General features: G+C 57.6%; 1 protein-coding gene and 1 long non-coding RNA gene across 5 annotated transcripts; one reads left to right on the plus strand and one right to left on the minus strand.

Annotated features, from left to right (window-relative positions):
* The first annotated feature begins 1,394 nt into the window (after positions 1-1,394).
* Positions 1,395-16,012, plus strand: TRPV6 (transient receptor potential cation channel subfamily V member 6). Of its 3 annotated transcripts, XM_039860517.1 has the most exons (15): positions 1,395-2,115; positions 9,521-9,618; positions 9,783-9,905; positions 10,245-10,382; positions 10,678-10,776; positions 10,908-11,083; positions 11,559-11,705; positions 11,797-12,009; positions 12,301-12,387; positions 12,478-12,554; positions 12,798-12,963; positions 13,282-13,348; positions 13,684-13,952; positions 15,030-15,136; positions 15,289-16,012. In XM_039860517.1, the coding sequence occupies exons 1-15, from the start codon at positions 1,868-1,870 to the stop codon at positions 15,563-15,565; spliced, it is 2,292 nt and encodes a 763-aa protein (XP_039716451.1). In that variant the 5' UTR covers positions 1,395-1,867; the 3' UTR covers positions 15,566-16,012. The 3 variants fall into 3 exon arrangements, 2 of the variants coding, with proteins under 2 accessions (XP_039716451.1, XP_039716452.1); XR_005652317.1 differs by lacking the exon at positions 15,289-16,012 and having other exon boundaries at positions 1,397-2,115; positions 12,459-12,554; positions 13,608-13,952; positions 15,030-15,127; XM_039860518.1 differs by lacking the exons at positions 15,030-15,136; positions 15,289-16,012 and having other exon boundaries at positions 1,397-2,115; positions 12,459-12,554; positions 13,608-14,025.
* Positions 2,105-4,782, minus strand: LOC120600960 (uncharacterized). 2 transcript variants are annotated; one of them, XR_005652319.1, is made up of 3 exons: positions 3,841-4,782; positions 3,439-3,629; positions 2,105-2,548 (listed from the first exon to the last, which is right to left on the minus strand). It is a non-coding gene; the product is annotated as an uncharacterized LOC120600960 (long non-coding RNA). The 2 variants fall into 2 exon arrangements; XR_005652318.1 differs by having other exon boundaries at positions 3,838-4,779.
* Positions 16,013-16,019: the final 7 nt, after the last annotated feature.

Consider the following 16,019-nt stretch of genomic DNA (forward strand, 5'->3'; position numbering starts at 1 on the left):
CTACGAACTCCTCAGCACCCTGTCCTCTCCCCCTCCAGGGACTGAACTGGGGTCTTTGGCGGGAGCCCAGAAGGACAGAGAAGGTGTGTGGGTCAGCAGGCAGACAAACGCTGGCTTAATGAGACCAAAGTCCTGGGTTCAAGCTTTGGGTTCCAGTGCCTTGCCCCCACCCGGCCTGAAGCCACTGACCCCTGTGCAGGTAAGGGAGGCAGCATCCGCTCAGGGTGCTATGGCCTGGCCTCGGGCCCAGCAGTAGGCACAGGCACCCTGCTTTCCATTCAGATTTGAGAGCGGCCCTCCTATACCCCGCCCACAGAGACACCGCACCCCTGCACCTAAGCTGCTTCTTTCCCCTGCAACACATACTCACGCACACACGCACGCACACACACGCACGCACACACTCCTCCCTGAGCCCTCTAGCCCTCTGAATCAGGGACAGGTAGGAAACAAACAGACTGACGGCAGTAGGTAACCCACACATGCCTGGGACTCTCAGCGCACAGACACTCAGGCCCCAGGCCATCGGGTCCCTGCCTCGCCCTGGGACTTCACACAAGCCGGGGCCTTTGTCTCTTCCCAATGGAAAGGCTGACCTCACTGATCTTCACGATGGCCGCCATCCTTCGCTGTGACCACGCGGGTCCCTTCGCCTCCGTGGAATGAGGGAGTGAGGCAGGGCGTAGAGACGGTGAGCTTTGCAGTCGGTCTCAGTCAGGCCTCTGCGACTACATGGCTATGTGACCCTGGGTGACTTACTTTGCCACTGCGAGCTTCGTTTTTTTCCCCCTATCGGTGCATAATGCCTATGTAGGTAATAATAATACCTGCCTCACAGGGATGACGTGAGCTTACCTGTGAAAACTTAGTTAAGGGCGCAGTGGGTAGTGGCAAGAGGGTGAATAAATACTACCTCCACTTAGCATATCTCTACTAAAAAAGTTCCTCGGTATCTGAATTTCAAATTGAACTGGGCATCCTGTTTTTTTATTCGGTAACCAATTACAGAGACGCAGTGTTGGGAGGGGTCTCTCGAGGTCCAGAGTAGGGGGCTCCAAGCTGTCCAGAGGCCAAATCCTGCCCGCAGCCCCATTGCGTGCCCTAGCCTGTGAGCTAAGGATGAACTTCACATCTTTAAAGGGCTGCGGAAAAGCAGCAGCAGAAGAATGTGTGTTGGAGACTGTACGCGCCCGGGCTCACGAAGCCTAAGATGTTTGTTTACCTTCACTCTCTCGGCCCTTTATGGAAAACGTTTGCTGACCGGCAGTTGCGAGGGGACCAACCGTTTCTACTGTTTGTGTAACGATTCTGGGCCAGGCGAGAGGTTCACCGGGAAAAGTCGAGAACAGCTCATTCCGGGGTGGGGGGTACAGCAAAGGGTTGGGAGGGGAGCCTGACAGGAGAGGAAAAGGGGGCTCGCTTGCTGGCCCAGTGGAGGAGCCCTGATCCCCAGACGCCCCGTGACTCCTCCCTCTTCATCACTGCCTAGAGTCTCTCAGCCTAGTCTGACCTGTCCGGGCCTTTCTATAAAAGGTCACAACCAGGTCTCCTGAAGTCCAAGGGAGGTGTCCCCAGTCTCTTTGAAGGCCTCCCTTCCCTGGACTGGCCGGGGGGCAGGGAGAGAGACTGAGGTGGAGGAGGTTAGGCTGGCCCCTGCGGGCAGGTGTGCTGGCCTGTCTCTTTAAATCTCAGGTAATTTGGGAGGTGGGAGGGAGTTTGTCTGCACAGTTCCCAGGGAGCTCCTGCAGGAGGAGCCCAGAGAGGGAGTCCCAGCTCGGCCCAGTGGAGCAAGCTCTGAGCTCTCTGCAGTCTGGGGTCTGGCCGAGGCGCCTCCCCGAGGCTCCTGGGGGGCCCAGGGAGGCAGGAGATGGGGCCTCTGCAGGGAGAGGGCAGGCTGGGCCCCGTGGAGGCCAGTGCGGCCCCAAGGCAGAGTCCAGTCGGGGTCTGGCCTCGGCTGCAGCCCCACAAGGAGCCTGCCCTACACGACGTGGGATCGCTGCTGCCCGAGAAGAACGGGTTCCTTCTCTGCCTGTGGAGAAAGTTCTGTAGATGGTTCCAGAGACAGGAGGCTTGGGCTCAGAGCCGGGATGAGCAGAACCTGCTGCAGCAGAAGCGGTAAGCCTCACTCTGCTGCCTTCGCCCCCAGGTGTGTCCCTCACCCCCTCCTCCCCCTCATCCTCCCCACTCCCCCCGTCCTTCCCTGTCCATCTTTGTCTGGACACTGTCTTCAGGCCTGGCTCCGTGGGAGCATTTTGTCTCAAGGGTCGTGGCCCGTGCAGCCCCAGGATGCCAGGTGGAAGAAAGGGGGAGAGCACGGACATAGGGTTCGCTGTCTTTAAGATCCGATTCAGTTATGCCAGCTTCTTGTGAGCGCAGTCGACCCTTGAACAGTGCAGCGGGTAGGGGCTCCCGGGATGTGCAGGCGAAAATCCACGTGTAACTGAAGTCGGCCTCCCGCGAACGTGGATTCTCACCGGCCAGTCCACCAGCGAACAGCACGGGGTTCCGTGAGGGTCGATGGGACTGCCGTCAGTTGAACTGAGTAGGTCTGTTAAAAAATGTCCACTTATGAGTGGACCCACGCAGTTCAAACCCACTCGTTTAAGGGTCGACTGCACTTCCTTAAAGGCCAGACACCTTGCTGGACCTCGGGGGGATTGTGGCATCATTGAACCTCCACCAGAGGGGTGAGGGTGGATCGGAACAGTGCCCTGGATTTCTACTCCCTGCCCCGTGAGCAAGCTCTCTGGCAGAAACATATAGCACATATATGTACACACGTGGGAATGACTGAATGAATGGATGGATGGAGCAGAGAGGATCTGCAGACTCTCGTAACCCCGAAGGAAGACAACATGTGATCACAGTGATCATTTCCATGTGTTTATCACATCAGCCATTGACCACGGCCCTGCTACGTGCCAGTCCCTGGGGATGGGAGGGTCTGAATGTGAGCAAAGCTGAGACTCAGCCTGGAATTTATTACTCTCAGTTGGGGGCGAGGGGCATGGCCACCTGGCCAAAATATGCTGAGGACCCATGCTCGCTCACTCCCGCATCCAGGTTGAAGAATTTGAGAAGCGTGTGTTTGAGCCCTAAAGAAATCTCACTTGTTGCTTCCAGCCCCTGAAAACTTTCCAAAACTCATTTGATGCTCTCCCCGCTCCCTCCCAGCCCCGCACCCCGCCCCGCACCCCCTTGGCAGCTTAGATTTTGGAGCGGGAGAGCAGGGGAGATGGAGGAAGCTTGGGGCCGGCTCTGTGTGTGGTCTCCTCTCCGAAGTGTCTGTGTACCGCCCCACCCAGGCAGTGGCACGCCTGGAGGAGGTCCTCCAGCTGGGGTTTTCCCTGGGCCCCTAAGAAGTGGGTCTGTTCACAGGGAAAAAAGGAAGACTTTGTGTCTGAGGGTCCTTCTCCATCTGCAAACGGAGGGGCTTACCTGAGCCTGAGCAGGAGGGAGGCCAAGAGGCCACCAGGAGCCCTTGTGGTTTTTCTTCTTTTCTCAAGGATTCTGGGCCGGGGATGTGCTCCTTTCCTCCGTTCTAGCTTCCTGTCTCTCACACCAGCCGCCCACCTCTGTCCCCCAGGCCTGGGAGCGTGGGGGCTGAGCACATGTTTGGCTGATGACATCTGGAGGCAACAGAATGGTCTTGTTGTTACAGACGGGGCCATCGCCGGTCCCACACTTCCCCTTCCCACTCGCCGGGCACCGAGAGCAGACAGGCCCGGGGGTTTGGAAGGGGCGGCGGAGGTTCCCCGAGTGCCCTAGCGAGGCGAAGACAGAGCCAGGGACCGCAGAGTGGCTTCCACCTGCCCCTTCTGCCCCATTTCTTCTTACGACCATTCGGTGTGCCTCCTCCTGCCCCGTGGGCGAGAACGGCCTGATGTCACCACCGAGAGGGATCCCGCCACATCCCCTGGTTCCCTGCCTGACTGCGGAGCTCCATGGCCCTCTCCTTCCCAAGCACCAGGAGCCTGGGGTAGTGACGGCCCTCTGGGTGGGTGCTCCCAGGAGGGCCCCCAAAATGGCCAGGAAGGGGAGTGGCCTAGGCTGCGCAGTCAACCAGCCCAAGGGGGGACACAGGCAATTAGGTAAGAGTGAGATAACCGTGTACTTGAAGACAACACGGTCAGGTCAGGGGGTGAGCTGATTGGCAGAACAGCACCAACCTTATACGCTGCCCAGCCCAGCTGCAGGAGGAAGGGCTTTGTCCCGGGAAGGAGGCAGGCCCAGACAGGGCGAGCGAGTGGTGAAGTCGGGATTTGTGCCAAGGACTCAGAGGAGGACTCTGGGTGGGCTTGGGGGGACCCGACGGGTGGAGCGTGGGCCAGTGAGAAGGGGAGACTTGGTAGTGTCTCCAGGATGATGGGGAACCCAGCGTTCCTCTCTGGCTGGTAGATTTCTCTTGGGTCTCAGTCACGCAGCCCCCTCTGTGAAAATCCACGTGGCTGCCACCCAAGCTGACCTCCCCCTCCTCCGGTCATCTCTCCTGGGCCTCGGATCATCTTCTTCCCTGATGTTCAGTGCACTGAGCATTTACCGAGCAGGAAGTGCTCTGCCAGGTTTGCAGGAGGTGAACATGATACTGCTCTCTAGGAGCTCACGCTCTCAGGGGCGAGCACAGCCCGGGCGCATCGACTTGGCGAGGAGGACACTGCAGTGTCTGGTTTCGGCTGGTGTGGGGCGCACTGAGCAGCTCCCAGAGGCTGTCCGTCCTGACCCTCACACCTGCCCCCCACTGCTGGCATGCCTTCCCTCCCACACGTTGACGGGAAGGTAGTGAACGCTGCACATTCTTCTTTGTTTAGATCAATACCTGTAAATATGTGTAAAATGACGTGTCTGTGCAAAGCAAGTCTCTGGACTCCCCAGGGGATGAGGACTCCCCGGCTTAGTAAACACACACGTCTGCCTACACGCGTGACGGAGTTGTCCGTGGCAGGTAGGAGGACATACCTGCTCTCCCGGACGCTTCGATCCTCATCCCACTGCCAAGAACCTGGCCCAGAAGGAGGCGGCCGCATGTGGCCAGTGTGTGCCTCCTCCCCACACATGGCTGCTCTTTCCCCCATCCGGGGTCACCCTCCCGGCTGACACCGCCCCCCTCCCCCGCCACCAAGAAAGACTGAAAGACCGGGAAGAGTCAGAAAACTAGAAGAACCACATAATTTAGTGGTGAGAGCCTGAGGCTAGGTTTTGGCTACACTTTCTGCCTTTAGCTCCCTGCGATCTTCCGGCAGTGACTGGGCTATTCTGCCTCAGTTCCCTCTTCTGGAAAATGAGGGAATTATTCGGCCTGCGTGGCAGGGCTGCAAGGAGCGAAAGGGGTAATGAGCGAGATGCTGCTCTGGAAGCTGAGGAGCACGATGAGCAAATGAGATTATTGTGATGAAAAAAATAAATAAATAAACCACCATAGTAAAAGAGGAGGCGCTGGAGGGGCTGTGGGTTGTGAGCTTCCTCCCATGAGAACCACCTCGGAACGGGACTGCGTGCGAGCTACTGTGCTGTCTGTGCCCGCCCTCCCTTTCCGCTTCCCTCTGAGAGGGTGCTTGAGGAGACACCAGTGGGACCCACGCATGTCAACACAGTCCCCCGCGCCTCTTCTAACCCCGTTTCGAAGCCTGAGTAACACAGAGAATGGGGCCAGGAAAATGACAAATGTGGCACTAGTCCCAGCTCTGCCTCCGACTTGTTAGGGCAAGTCACCTCAGGACGTCGGGCCTCTTTCTCCATCGGTCACGTGAAGAGATGAGACCAGTTTTCCAGCCACTTCCCTGCTCTAAAATTCTGATTTGAATTCTCCTGCCGTCGCTCTTCATGCCGCCTCGTTTCCCAGCAACCAGATGCAAAACTTCACTCGCACACCCTGCACACACACGTGCGGGCACACACGCGGGCGTGTCCCCCTTCCTCGGGAGCGGAGGAGCAGAGTACGGGGTGGCCGTTGGCCGGGTCCGGGTGAAGGGAGGCTAGAGCTCCTCACTTGGAGGCCAGAGGGGACCTTGTAGGGCAGAGCAAAGATTTGCTTTCTCTATAAAAACTATGCCAGGTTTTATGCCAGAGATCCAGTCAGTGGTAGGGTTCCCACCCGTCTAATACAGAACTAGGCCGTTCGATTTGATCCGTAATCGTCCTGCAAAATAAGACGCTCCAAATCCTGCAAATTGTAGCGTTGTGATTTCAGACGTTGCTCTGTAGTCCTCGTTGCTGCTTAACCAGCGGGTGAGGGCTTCATCGTTTTTGTTTGATGATTTGTAAGAAAACATGTACAGTGCATTTCTCACTCTTTTTAATGTGAGGTATTCTTTTAAAAAAAAAACAAAAAAACTGGATTGTGAATAATTATACCTCCGAGTCAGGGTTTCTCTGCCTTGGCACTATGCACGTGTTGGGCAGGAAAATGCTTCGTTATAGGAGGCTGCCTGTGTGAAATGCTGAACAGCATCCCGCCCTCTACCCACCGAAGCCAGTGGCACCCCTCCCTTCTCTGCTCCCCGCCCCCTAGTTATAATGACCAAAAATGTCTCCAGACTTTGGCGAATTCCTTGGGAAGGGGGCCAGGGATCACCCCTGGTTGAGAACCACTGCTCTAAACCGCTGTTTGTAAATAGGGGATCGTGGTAGTGATGTGAAGTAGTCTAAAGTGAAATTTCCCCGCAGAAGGGAGAGTGTATAATCTAATCACACCGGAAGATACCTCTTCAGTATCTCCCCTTGCTCCTGCCCTAGGGAGGTGTCTGGCAGAGATCTGGGGAAGATGAGTAGATTTTGCTCCATATCTAAACCTCTGTGCTGGGCTGCTATGAATCAAAACTACCCGTGCCTCAGGCACAAGAATCTTGTACCGTTTTTATGAAGCCCAAAAGGGTATTAGGCTGTTTTGGGGGGGGTCCCCCTTAAGGCCAAGAATGTGAGCCAGGGCTTTCTCTGCTGCCCCCTAGTGGTCCTATGATGCTATTGCAGATTCCCTTAGAGCCACCCACATGCTGCCCCTACCTCAGACTTCTGCTGGATGCTGGACCCGAGGAGGCCAGCTCTCTACCGGCCTTGCCGGGTTAGGTCTCAGCTGGTTCTTCACCCAAAGCACGGTCTGACTTAGGTTGCCGGATAAAATACAGGGCACCGAGTTAAATCTGATTTCAGATAAACAATAAGTTGTTAGAATATCACAAATATTGCATGGGACGGACTTACACTAAAAAATGATCTGTTGTGTATCTAAAATGCAAATCTAAGTGAGCACCCCGTATTTTTATTTGGTAGACCTGGCAAGCCTGGGGCAGACAGTAGCTCCCTGACCTTCCAGGCCAACTAGGGCCATCAGCAGAGGCAAGAAAAGGAACACAAAGAGAATATTTGTGGGGGACATTTATGGGCTTCAGAGATGTATAGAGACCGACAGGGATCTATATATTTGCGCCTGCCGCTCACTAGCCTCCCCACTCATACCCTAAGAGGTGGGGAGCTTGGGAAAGAGACCCCTGAGATCCATCTCCAGTTTTGCCATTAACCTTTTATGCATTTCATCAAAGTGGGGCACGACACTTGAAGCTAATCGGAGGAGGGTAGGGAAAGGATAGATGAGAAAATGACTGATCTCCGCCTTCGGGTACCCCTAATATAGAGGACGAGACAGACACTAATCATAACGCACAGTGAAAGATGCTAAATTAAAAGTAAGTCCAGAGGGAGCGAGTGCAAACCTTTCTGGAGAGTGTGTGTGTGTGTGTGTGTGTGCGTGTGTGTGTGTACGTGCGTGTACGCGAATAGAGCTGGCTCTAGAATACCTATAGAGGAGGGGTTCGGACAAATTATTGGGAAGGTCGTGGTGGTGAAGGGCTGTCTAGCAAACTTGTTTTGCACCCGTGTTTGCATACCCAGCACACTGTTTTTTTACTCAGAATATACCTTTGCTTGAGGTCCGCAGGGGTGTGTGGGGGGAGGGGCTGATGAAAATAATAAGGAGAGACACTAAGGCCAAACCACCTTTTGGCAATGCTACTAATTTGTTCATTCCACAGAGGGTGGGAATGCCCACCACGTGCTGGGCACAGATGCTAGGAACGCAGAGGCGCCAACAGGGTCTGGGGGGCGGGGGAGGCGCTTAAATTTCAGGTGGGAAGAGGTTATGGCACGGGCACAGAATGGCATGTTTTGGGGCGGCGAGGCCGAAACTCTGGGTGGGAAGAGGAGAGTGCAGAGAAGTCGTTGCACAAAGACTGGGTCTCTTCTCCTTGGGCATTTAAGGACCTATCGGACTCCCCTAAGCCGTGACTGCCTTGGCCTTTTAAAGAGTGTATCTTGGCAGCATCGGGAAGGATGGACTGGGGGTAAATAGGGTGTGGGAGAACCAGTCAGGGGAGTATTTGCTGATCTTGGGCTAGGGAATGACATGAGTTCGTGAAGGGCAGTCAGGACGAGGAGGGAGGGATCGGAGGGAGAAGCAGTGGGTGAGTCGGCAGAGCCTGGGGGCTCCTATGTGGTGAGATGGGGCTGAGGCCAGCATTCTGGGAGATCCGAGCCTCCAGCTCATTCCTCTTCTTCGCCCTCCACCCCCAGCACCGGAGTCGGGTTCCTGTCACTACCCGTGGTACAGCGTGCGAGTGCCTGTCTGCGTCTTTTTTGCCACATAATTGGCCATCTCTGGATAAATAGGGTTATTTCATTTGCTCCCATAGGAAGACCCAATGGCTCTGGACTGAGAGGAAACGAATGAAAGAGGTCCTATGTGCCTTAGTTGGAGTAAGCTTTGATTTAAAAAAAAAAAAAAGTGTTTAAGTTCATATAGGAATAAAACTCTAGAGAGGATTTGGGGAGTCCAAGACGATGATTTTTGCTTAAAACAAGTGAGAAAAGTGGATAGGAAGCAGGAAGAGACTATAATCTGACTTAGGGGCCAGGAAAGAGGCAAAAGGATGCTCTGTTGCTTTTGGAGTGAGCCCTGGAGATGGGAGCCGTGGGAGGGAACGGCCAGGACCAAAGGGCTTTACCGAGGGGGTCTAGTACGGAGGGCATCGCGGAGCAGGGAGAAAATCTGCCGAGTTCTGCATGTTGACTTCCTCCACAAATCAGAGGAAGGCATGCCTTGTACTCCTAGTCTTTGAAAACAAAGCTTGTCGTGGAGGGTGATCTCAGGACACTCGGTGAAGCTGAATCAGGGCCGCTCTAGCAGTCGATACGTCAGGAGGTCAGTGGGCGTTTAAGCCAGACTCCTCCCCACGTACCTGATGTGCACAGATAGGACACTCACACACATACTGGCACCCTCACCCAGGGGGTAGGACACCAGCCACTGACGTTCTCCCGCCCGGACGAAAAGGGGGAAACATTGGTGTCGGGGAAAAGGAGATCAGGCAACCTTTTGCACCCCAGTGGCCTCATGTGCCTGGGCCCGAGGCCTTGGAGTTTATCGTCACGGAGGAACACGTGTTCGTATGTGATGGAGCAAAGCCATCGCCCCTCGCTCCACCACCGGGCATGCTCACGTGGCCCCCTTTCTGGCCCCATTCCCTTGTAGGATCCTGGGGTGTCCTTTCCTTCTAGCTGCCAGAGAGAACGATGTCCCGGCTCTCGGCAAGCTGCTCAAGTGCCAGGCCTGGGAGGTGCACCAGAGGGGTAAGAAAGGCACAGGACGCTCAGCACCGCTCCCCTCCCGGGTCAGCCCCAGGCACGCGGCTCCCCAAGATCGCCAGGGCCTCTGCGGGGGGCCCCCAAAACCACTGTCGCCCCTATTCCCCATCCCAGGGAAGCCCCATGCCGCTTCTTTCTCCCGATGCCAGGAGCCCTGGGGGAGACGGCGCTGCACGTGGCGGCCCTCTATGACAATCTCGAAGCAGCCATGGTGCTGATGGAGGCCGCCCCCGAGCTGGTCAAGGAGCCCATGACGTCTGAGCTGTATGCCGGTGAGGGGCTGAGGGAAGGGGAGACCTGCTGAATATTTCAGTCTGGTAAATGGGGGAAACCAGAGGGAATCGGAGCCTCCCTGTTCTTTCTTCTCCGATCCATCTCCTTTCCGCCTGGTGGTCCCCATGTGCATCATTAGAGCACCGAGCCCCTGAAACGGAGAGGCCGTGGGCGTGGGAAGAGTGGGCAGCAGCTGGATCCCCTGGGAATCCTGCCAGACCCGGGGCTCCCTGTCCCCCCGCCCCCGGGCTGACCTCGTATGGGACCATGAGTAGGTTTGGGGGCCCCTGCGGGATCCTAGGGACAGACCCCACGACTGAGAACCGTCCCGGAACCAGGTCAGACCGCACTGCACGTGGCCATCCTGAACCAGAACGTGAACTTGGTGCGCGCCCTGCTCTCCCACGGGGCCAGCGTCTCTGCGAGAGCTACAGGCACAGCTTTCCACCTCAGCCCCCACAATCACATCTACTTCGGTGAGAGCCAGGGCCAGGGCCGGGAGGCAGGGGAGCTGGGCAGGGGCGAGCGCGAAGGCAGGGAGGGCTGAGGAGGGCTCCAGGCCCGGGGAAGCTGGCGGGGTTGGGGGGTCGGCCCTCAGAGGGCTTGAGGCCAGAGCCCACTTCCCTGCCGCCCTCCGCACCGTCCCTGCCTCTGGTTCTGCTGACAAGTGTCCCCAAGCCCAGAGCTGAGCCGTGGGGAGGAGCAGGCCGGCACCTGGGGAGGCTGCCCATCCCGGCCGCACTCAGGCCACGGAGCCCTCTGCATCCCCAGGGGAGCACCCTCTGTCCTTTGCCGCCTGCGTGGGCAGCGAGGAGATCGTGCGGCTGCTCATCGAGCACGGAGCTGACATCCGGGCCCAGGACTCCCTGGGTGAGTGCTGGGGGAGGGGCGCTGGGGTGGGAGGTGGGGGGCCGGGGCAACCATCAGGCCTACCCTGCAGTGGGCGCGGGAACACCTGGGACCGGGTCCAGTGGCCACGTGACACCCATGTCCTCCCCCAGGAAACACAGTGTTGCACGTCCTGGTCTTCCAGCCCAACAGAACCTTTGCCTGCCAGATGTACAACCTGCTGCTGTCCTATGACAGACGTGGGGACCACCCGCAGTCGCTGGACCTTGTGCCCAATCGCCAGGGCCTCACCCCCTTCAAGCTGGCCGGAGTGGAGGGCAACGCTGTGGTGAGCGAGCCGCCCCAGCCCCGTGGTGCCCTCGGGGTCACCCTCCTCCTATATATACTTCCAGCCCCTGAGGAAATGTGTGCACAGTCGTGTCTGCTGCCTAGGTCCCTTTTTCAGATTGGAACTTCTTTCTCGACCACTGTCTCTCTTGTCCCCTGTCCCCTTTCCAGCCCACTGTCCCTCCCTGAGTCCAGATCGCACCCTGGGGTGGTTTGTAATGCCCGCGTCCACCCGTCCGTCCAGTCCCTCCAGCTTCTCACTCCCTCTTTCCAAGCTCTGGAGGGAGTTCTGGGGGACAGAGAGGAACCGAGGGGGTCAGCGTAAACATAGGTTCTTCTGCCCACGAGGCTTTGGTCACGGAGTGAAGAGCCACAGTCCTTCGGGGGCGCTGCTCTCCGGGAGGGGACACGCTGCGCGCTCTGCGACGCCCCGCCCCCTCAGCGCGCACTCCTGACTCGGCACCCCTCCCCTTCAGATGTTCCAGCACCTGATGCAGAAGTGGAAGCACAGCCAGGGGACATTCGGGCTGGTGACCTACACCCTCTACGACCTCACGGAGATCGACTCTGCAGGGGATGAGCCGTCGCTGCTGGAACTCATCGTCACCACCAAGAAGCGGGAGGTACGGGACCTTCAGGTCTGCGAGCGAGCGAGCCACGGGGGACGGATGCCAGGGTGTCCGAGCCGCTCGCTCCGTCCTCTTCCTTCGCCAGGCTCGCCACATCCTGGACCAGACGCCTGTGAAGGAGCTGGTGAGCCTCAAATGGAAGCGATACGGGCGGCCGTACTTCTGCCTGCTGGGCGCCTTATACGTGCTCTACATCATCTGCTTCACCATGTGCTGCGTCTACCGCCCCCTCAAGCCCAGGACGGATAACCGCACCCAGCCCAGGGACAACACCCTCTTGCAGCAGAAGCTACTTCAGGTGACACCCTAGAGCAGCAGGTGACACCGCGGGGCAGGATCAGACTTGTATCACTTGTATCACGTTCCTGTCTCCACTCACCCAGGTCTCAAAGAGGCACAAACTCAAAATGCACGCACACAGAAACGCGCATGCGCTCAAAGAGCAGAGTCTGAGATGGCCAAGCCTAATGGGTTAAAAAGCATTGGACAGGACTCATGACCCTCTATGAGGGACACTGACTTCTGTCCGGGGCCAGGCAGGGCGGATGCATGGAAGCACCGAGTGCTCTGACCAGGTCTCTCCCCTCAGGAGGCCTACGTGACCCCCCAGGATGGCATCCGACTGGTGGGGGAACTGGTGACTGTCATTGGAGCCATGATCATCCTGATTTTCGAGGTGAGGCGTGGGCAGGGTCCGGGGAGGGGCCGTCTGCCCCCCCAGGATCCAGCCTGAGCCCCAGCCCACAGTGCCTTTGTGCCCTTCCAGATCCCAGACATCTTCAGGGTGGGGTTCACACGCTTCTTCGGACACACCATCCTCGGGGGTCCGTTCCATGTCCTCATGTGAGTCTCCTTCCTCTCGCCCTAGTCCCTCCCCTCACTAGGGCTCTGCTTTCAGTCCCTGGCTGTCCTGACGCCTGGAGGACCTTAACCCCAGAGGTCCCTCTTCAGTGACGCAGGCGTGACCCTGTGCGCTCAGCGTCCGAAGGCTGAATCTGAGTGTGCGGGTGCTGTCACAGTCGTGCTCTTGCTCTGGGGTCCCCAGGAATATCCTGGACGCCCTCTCATCACCCCCTCTCCCCCCAGCATCGCCTATGCCTCCCTGGTGCTGGTGACCATGGCGATGCGGCTCACCAACACCAGCGGGGAGGTGGTGCCCATGTCCTTTGCGCTGGTGCTGGGCTGGTGCAACGTCATGTACTTTGCCCGAGGCTTCCAGATGCTGGGCCCCTTCACCATCATGATCCAGAAGGTGCGTGCCTCTTCCCCAGGGCCCCCCAAGGAGAAGGCGGTAGCCATCTCCGCAAAGGGCCCATCACAGACGCCTCAGGCTTGTGAGCCACCTCTGGTCTCTGTTGTATATTCTTTTCCTCCTCCTCTTCTTCTTTTTTTTTTTAATCCTTTAAAAATGTAAAAACTATTCTTAGTTCAAGGGCCATACCCAAATAGGCCAAGTGGGTCTGGCCTGCAGGGCGGAGCTGTGACAGTTAGGGTCAGACCTGCTGGAGGCTGGAAAGGGCAGTCGCTCAAGTGACAGGTGCGATGTTCTCCCTCCTCTCTTCTCTGCTAGATGATTTTTGGCGACCTGATGCGGTTCTGCTGGCTGATGGCTGTGGTCATCCTGGGCTTTACCTCAGGTAAACCACCCACCCGTTAGGGATGGGGACCACGGGAAGGAGGGGTTGGAAGAGCCTCTAGAGCAGAGTGGTGCAGATGAATGTGCAGAGATAGTGGGGCGCACAGTGTCTGAGCATGGGACGCCCCTCAGAGGTGGGGGAAACCGGGAGTGTGAGAGGGAGGTGGCTCCCGGGAGCAGCAGGGTGAGCCACATGGAAAACAAGGCACCGTAAGCGCCTGGAGTACTGAGGGATGAGGGCTGGGACGGTGCCATTGCAGACGAAGGGAACGGGCACGAGGGGCTGGCTGCGGTTTAGTCACGAACACGGCGACTCTCACCCCCTGGGCGGAGCAGCCTTCTATATCATCTTCCAGACAGAGAACCCGGATGAGCTGGGCCATTTCTACAACTACCCCATGGCGCTGTTCAGCACCTTTGAGATGTTCCTCACCATCATCGACGGGCCCGCCAACTACGACGTGGACCTGCCCTTCATGTACAGCATCACCTATGCGGCCTTTGCCATCATCGCCACGCTGCTCATGCTCAACCTCCTCATTGCCATGATGGGCGACACTCACTGGCGGGTGGCGCACGAGCGGGATGAGCTCTGGAGGGCCCAGGTGAGCCCCCTGGTGGCTGGGAGGGTTAGCGCAGGCCTTTCCCAGCCTGCTGAGGACCGGGACAAATTCTGACAGCAGCAGGATATTTTGACCCCACGTGTGTCTGGATGGTTACTGCACAGTACACGGAATAATACACGGAATAATGCACGGTGGACGGAAGAACTGGACTAGCCATTCTGGAATAGCTGAAAGGAAATTCCTCAGTTTGCTCAGGAATCGAAACCTCAGTCTTTTCTAGAGTAATCAAGAAAAAAAATGAATAAAGCTCATAGTGGCTAAAATGGCACTCAGTAAATTTTGTTACTGAATAAAAACTGGAGTATCACATCTTTTTAGCAACATTTAAGTCTTCAAAATTTGACCCAGAAAAATTAGACATGTTAAAAATAATGCCACGAGAACTCCATAGTAGCAGAAACTCTCTTCCGTCAGAGCGCCGTGATGGGGACAAAAACTATTAAACGAATCGAATCATCATTGGAAAGTATACGTAGGAAATTTGTCTCACGAAATAATTTCAGCAAAATAAAAATGGAAATCCCCAAACCTGGTTGGCATTGAACTGTACGGTGTAGAAAACATAGTTTGGAAAAACAAAACCAAACCCTAAACTGGCTAAATGGGGTTTGCTCAGGAAAATATTTTTTCCACGCAAATGCACTGAAGTCAGATTTCTCCGTAGGATGCTTGCATTTATAAGTGGTCCATGTGTCCATGGGGTCGAAATGCCCTGTGGCCCTGTGGGTCCCCCTCCCTCCTTTGCTTTGCTCACCTTCCTGTGCTCCTTGGAGTGAGGTCGCTCAACCCGCAGGGCCAGCTTGGCATCAGGACCCCGTGGCAGGTCACTGGGCGGAGAACTGTGGGGCTCGCGTCCCACTGACTCCCTCACAGAAGAGGGCCGACCGCCCTCAGCTTAGGGGCGCTGTTTGTCACCGTGAGTTCCCGAGTTTCCTAGCTGTTGCTGAACTGGCACCCCTCCGCCCGGCCCCCTCTCTCTCTCTCCTCCCTGCCCTTCCTTCATCTCAGTCTGCACCCAGCCCGCTCTCTGACTTCCCTTTCTGTCCCCACATGCAGGTCGTGGCCACCACGGTGATGCTGGAGCGGAAGCTGCCTCGCTGCCTATGGCCTCGCTCTGGGATCTTCGGGCGAGATTACGGGCTGGGGGACCGCTGGTTCCTGCGGTGAGTGGCAGTGCGGGGGGCTGGGCCACGCCAGCCGCAGACAAGGAAAAGGCCGGCCGTGGAGGGATGGGGTGCGGACCGGAGACAGGCCCAGTCCAGCGCCAGCCCTTCTGCCCTCGGCTTCCTCTCAAGTCCCCTGTCGTCCTCCGCAGGGTGGAAGACAAACAGGATCTCAGCCAGCGGCGAGCCCGGCGCTGCGCACAGGCCTTCCGCACGCGGGGCGCCCACGACCCGGACAAAGGCTGGGAGGAACCGCGGCGGGGCCGCGCCCCCGGCCCCAGCCTGGCCCTTGCTGCGCCCTCGGTGTCGCGAAGCACCTCCCGCAGCAGCGCCAACTGGGGGAAACTGCGGCAGGGGGCCCTGAAGTCGGAACTGAGGGGCGTGGTCAACAAGGGCCTGGAGGAGGACGGCTGGGAGTATCAGGTCTGAGCGCCCGTCGCTCCGGCTCCCAGCGTCGCTCTCCCTGTCCTGCGCGCCGCTCGGAAGCAGAACCCAGCACACCTAGAGGTCGGGCGTCGCAGGCCAAGGCGGGAGGAACGACTGACCCGGGTTGACTGACCCAGGTTCCCTGGCCGCCACTACCCCTTCAGCTGCAGAGCGACGCAAAGCGGGCGGCCAAGGCAGCAACCCCTCCCTCGTCGGCCTTCAGGGGGTCCCACCCCCACCCCGCACTGTCGGAGCAAAGCACTTTAAGGACAGGCCTGCCACCTCTGGCATCCAGTCCCCACCCCAGAATCAGAGTGAGAAGTGGGGACCGCTGTCCGGGTACTCCACAAATGTGGGGGAGGCTTGTGGAAGAAGCCATGAGTGAGGGGACAGACAGCGCTCTGGGGGTGGGGTGAAGCTGCTTGAGTCTCCGCAGCTTCACCTTCCAATAAACATG

This window comes from Pteropus medius, unplaced genomic scaffold (genome assembly GCF_902729225.1).
Source record: "Pteropus medius unplaced genomic scaffold, Ma_sr-lr_union100, whole genome shotgun sequence".
Taxonomy (NCBI): Eukaryota; Metazoa; Chordata; class Mammalia; order Chiroptera; family Pteropodidae; genus Pteropus; species Pteropus medius.

Excerpts from the sequence above, each read along its gene's own strand:
- TRPV6 (XM_039860517.1), top strand. The coding sequence starts at position 1,868 with ATGGGGCCTCTGCAGGGAGAGGGCAGGCTGGGCCCCGTGGAGGCCAGT. Across the intron at positions 9,619-9,782 it reads CTGGGAGGTGCACCAGAGGG|GAGCCCTGGGGGAGACGGCG; the intron begins GTAAGAAAGGCA and ends TCCCGATGCCAG. Across the intron at positions 12,388-12,477 it reads TGATCATCCTGATTTTCGAG|ATCCCAGACATCTTCAGGGT; the intron begins GTGAGGCGTGGG and ends GTGCCCTTCCAG.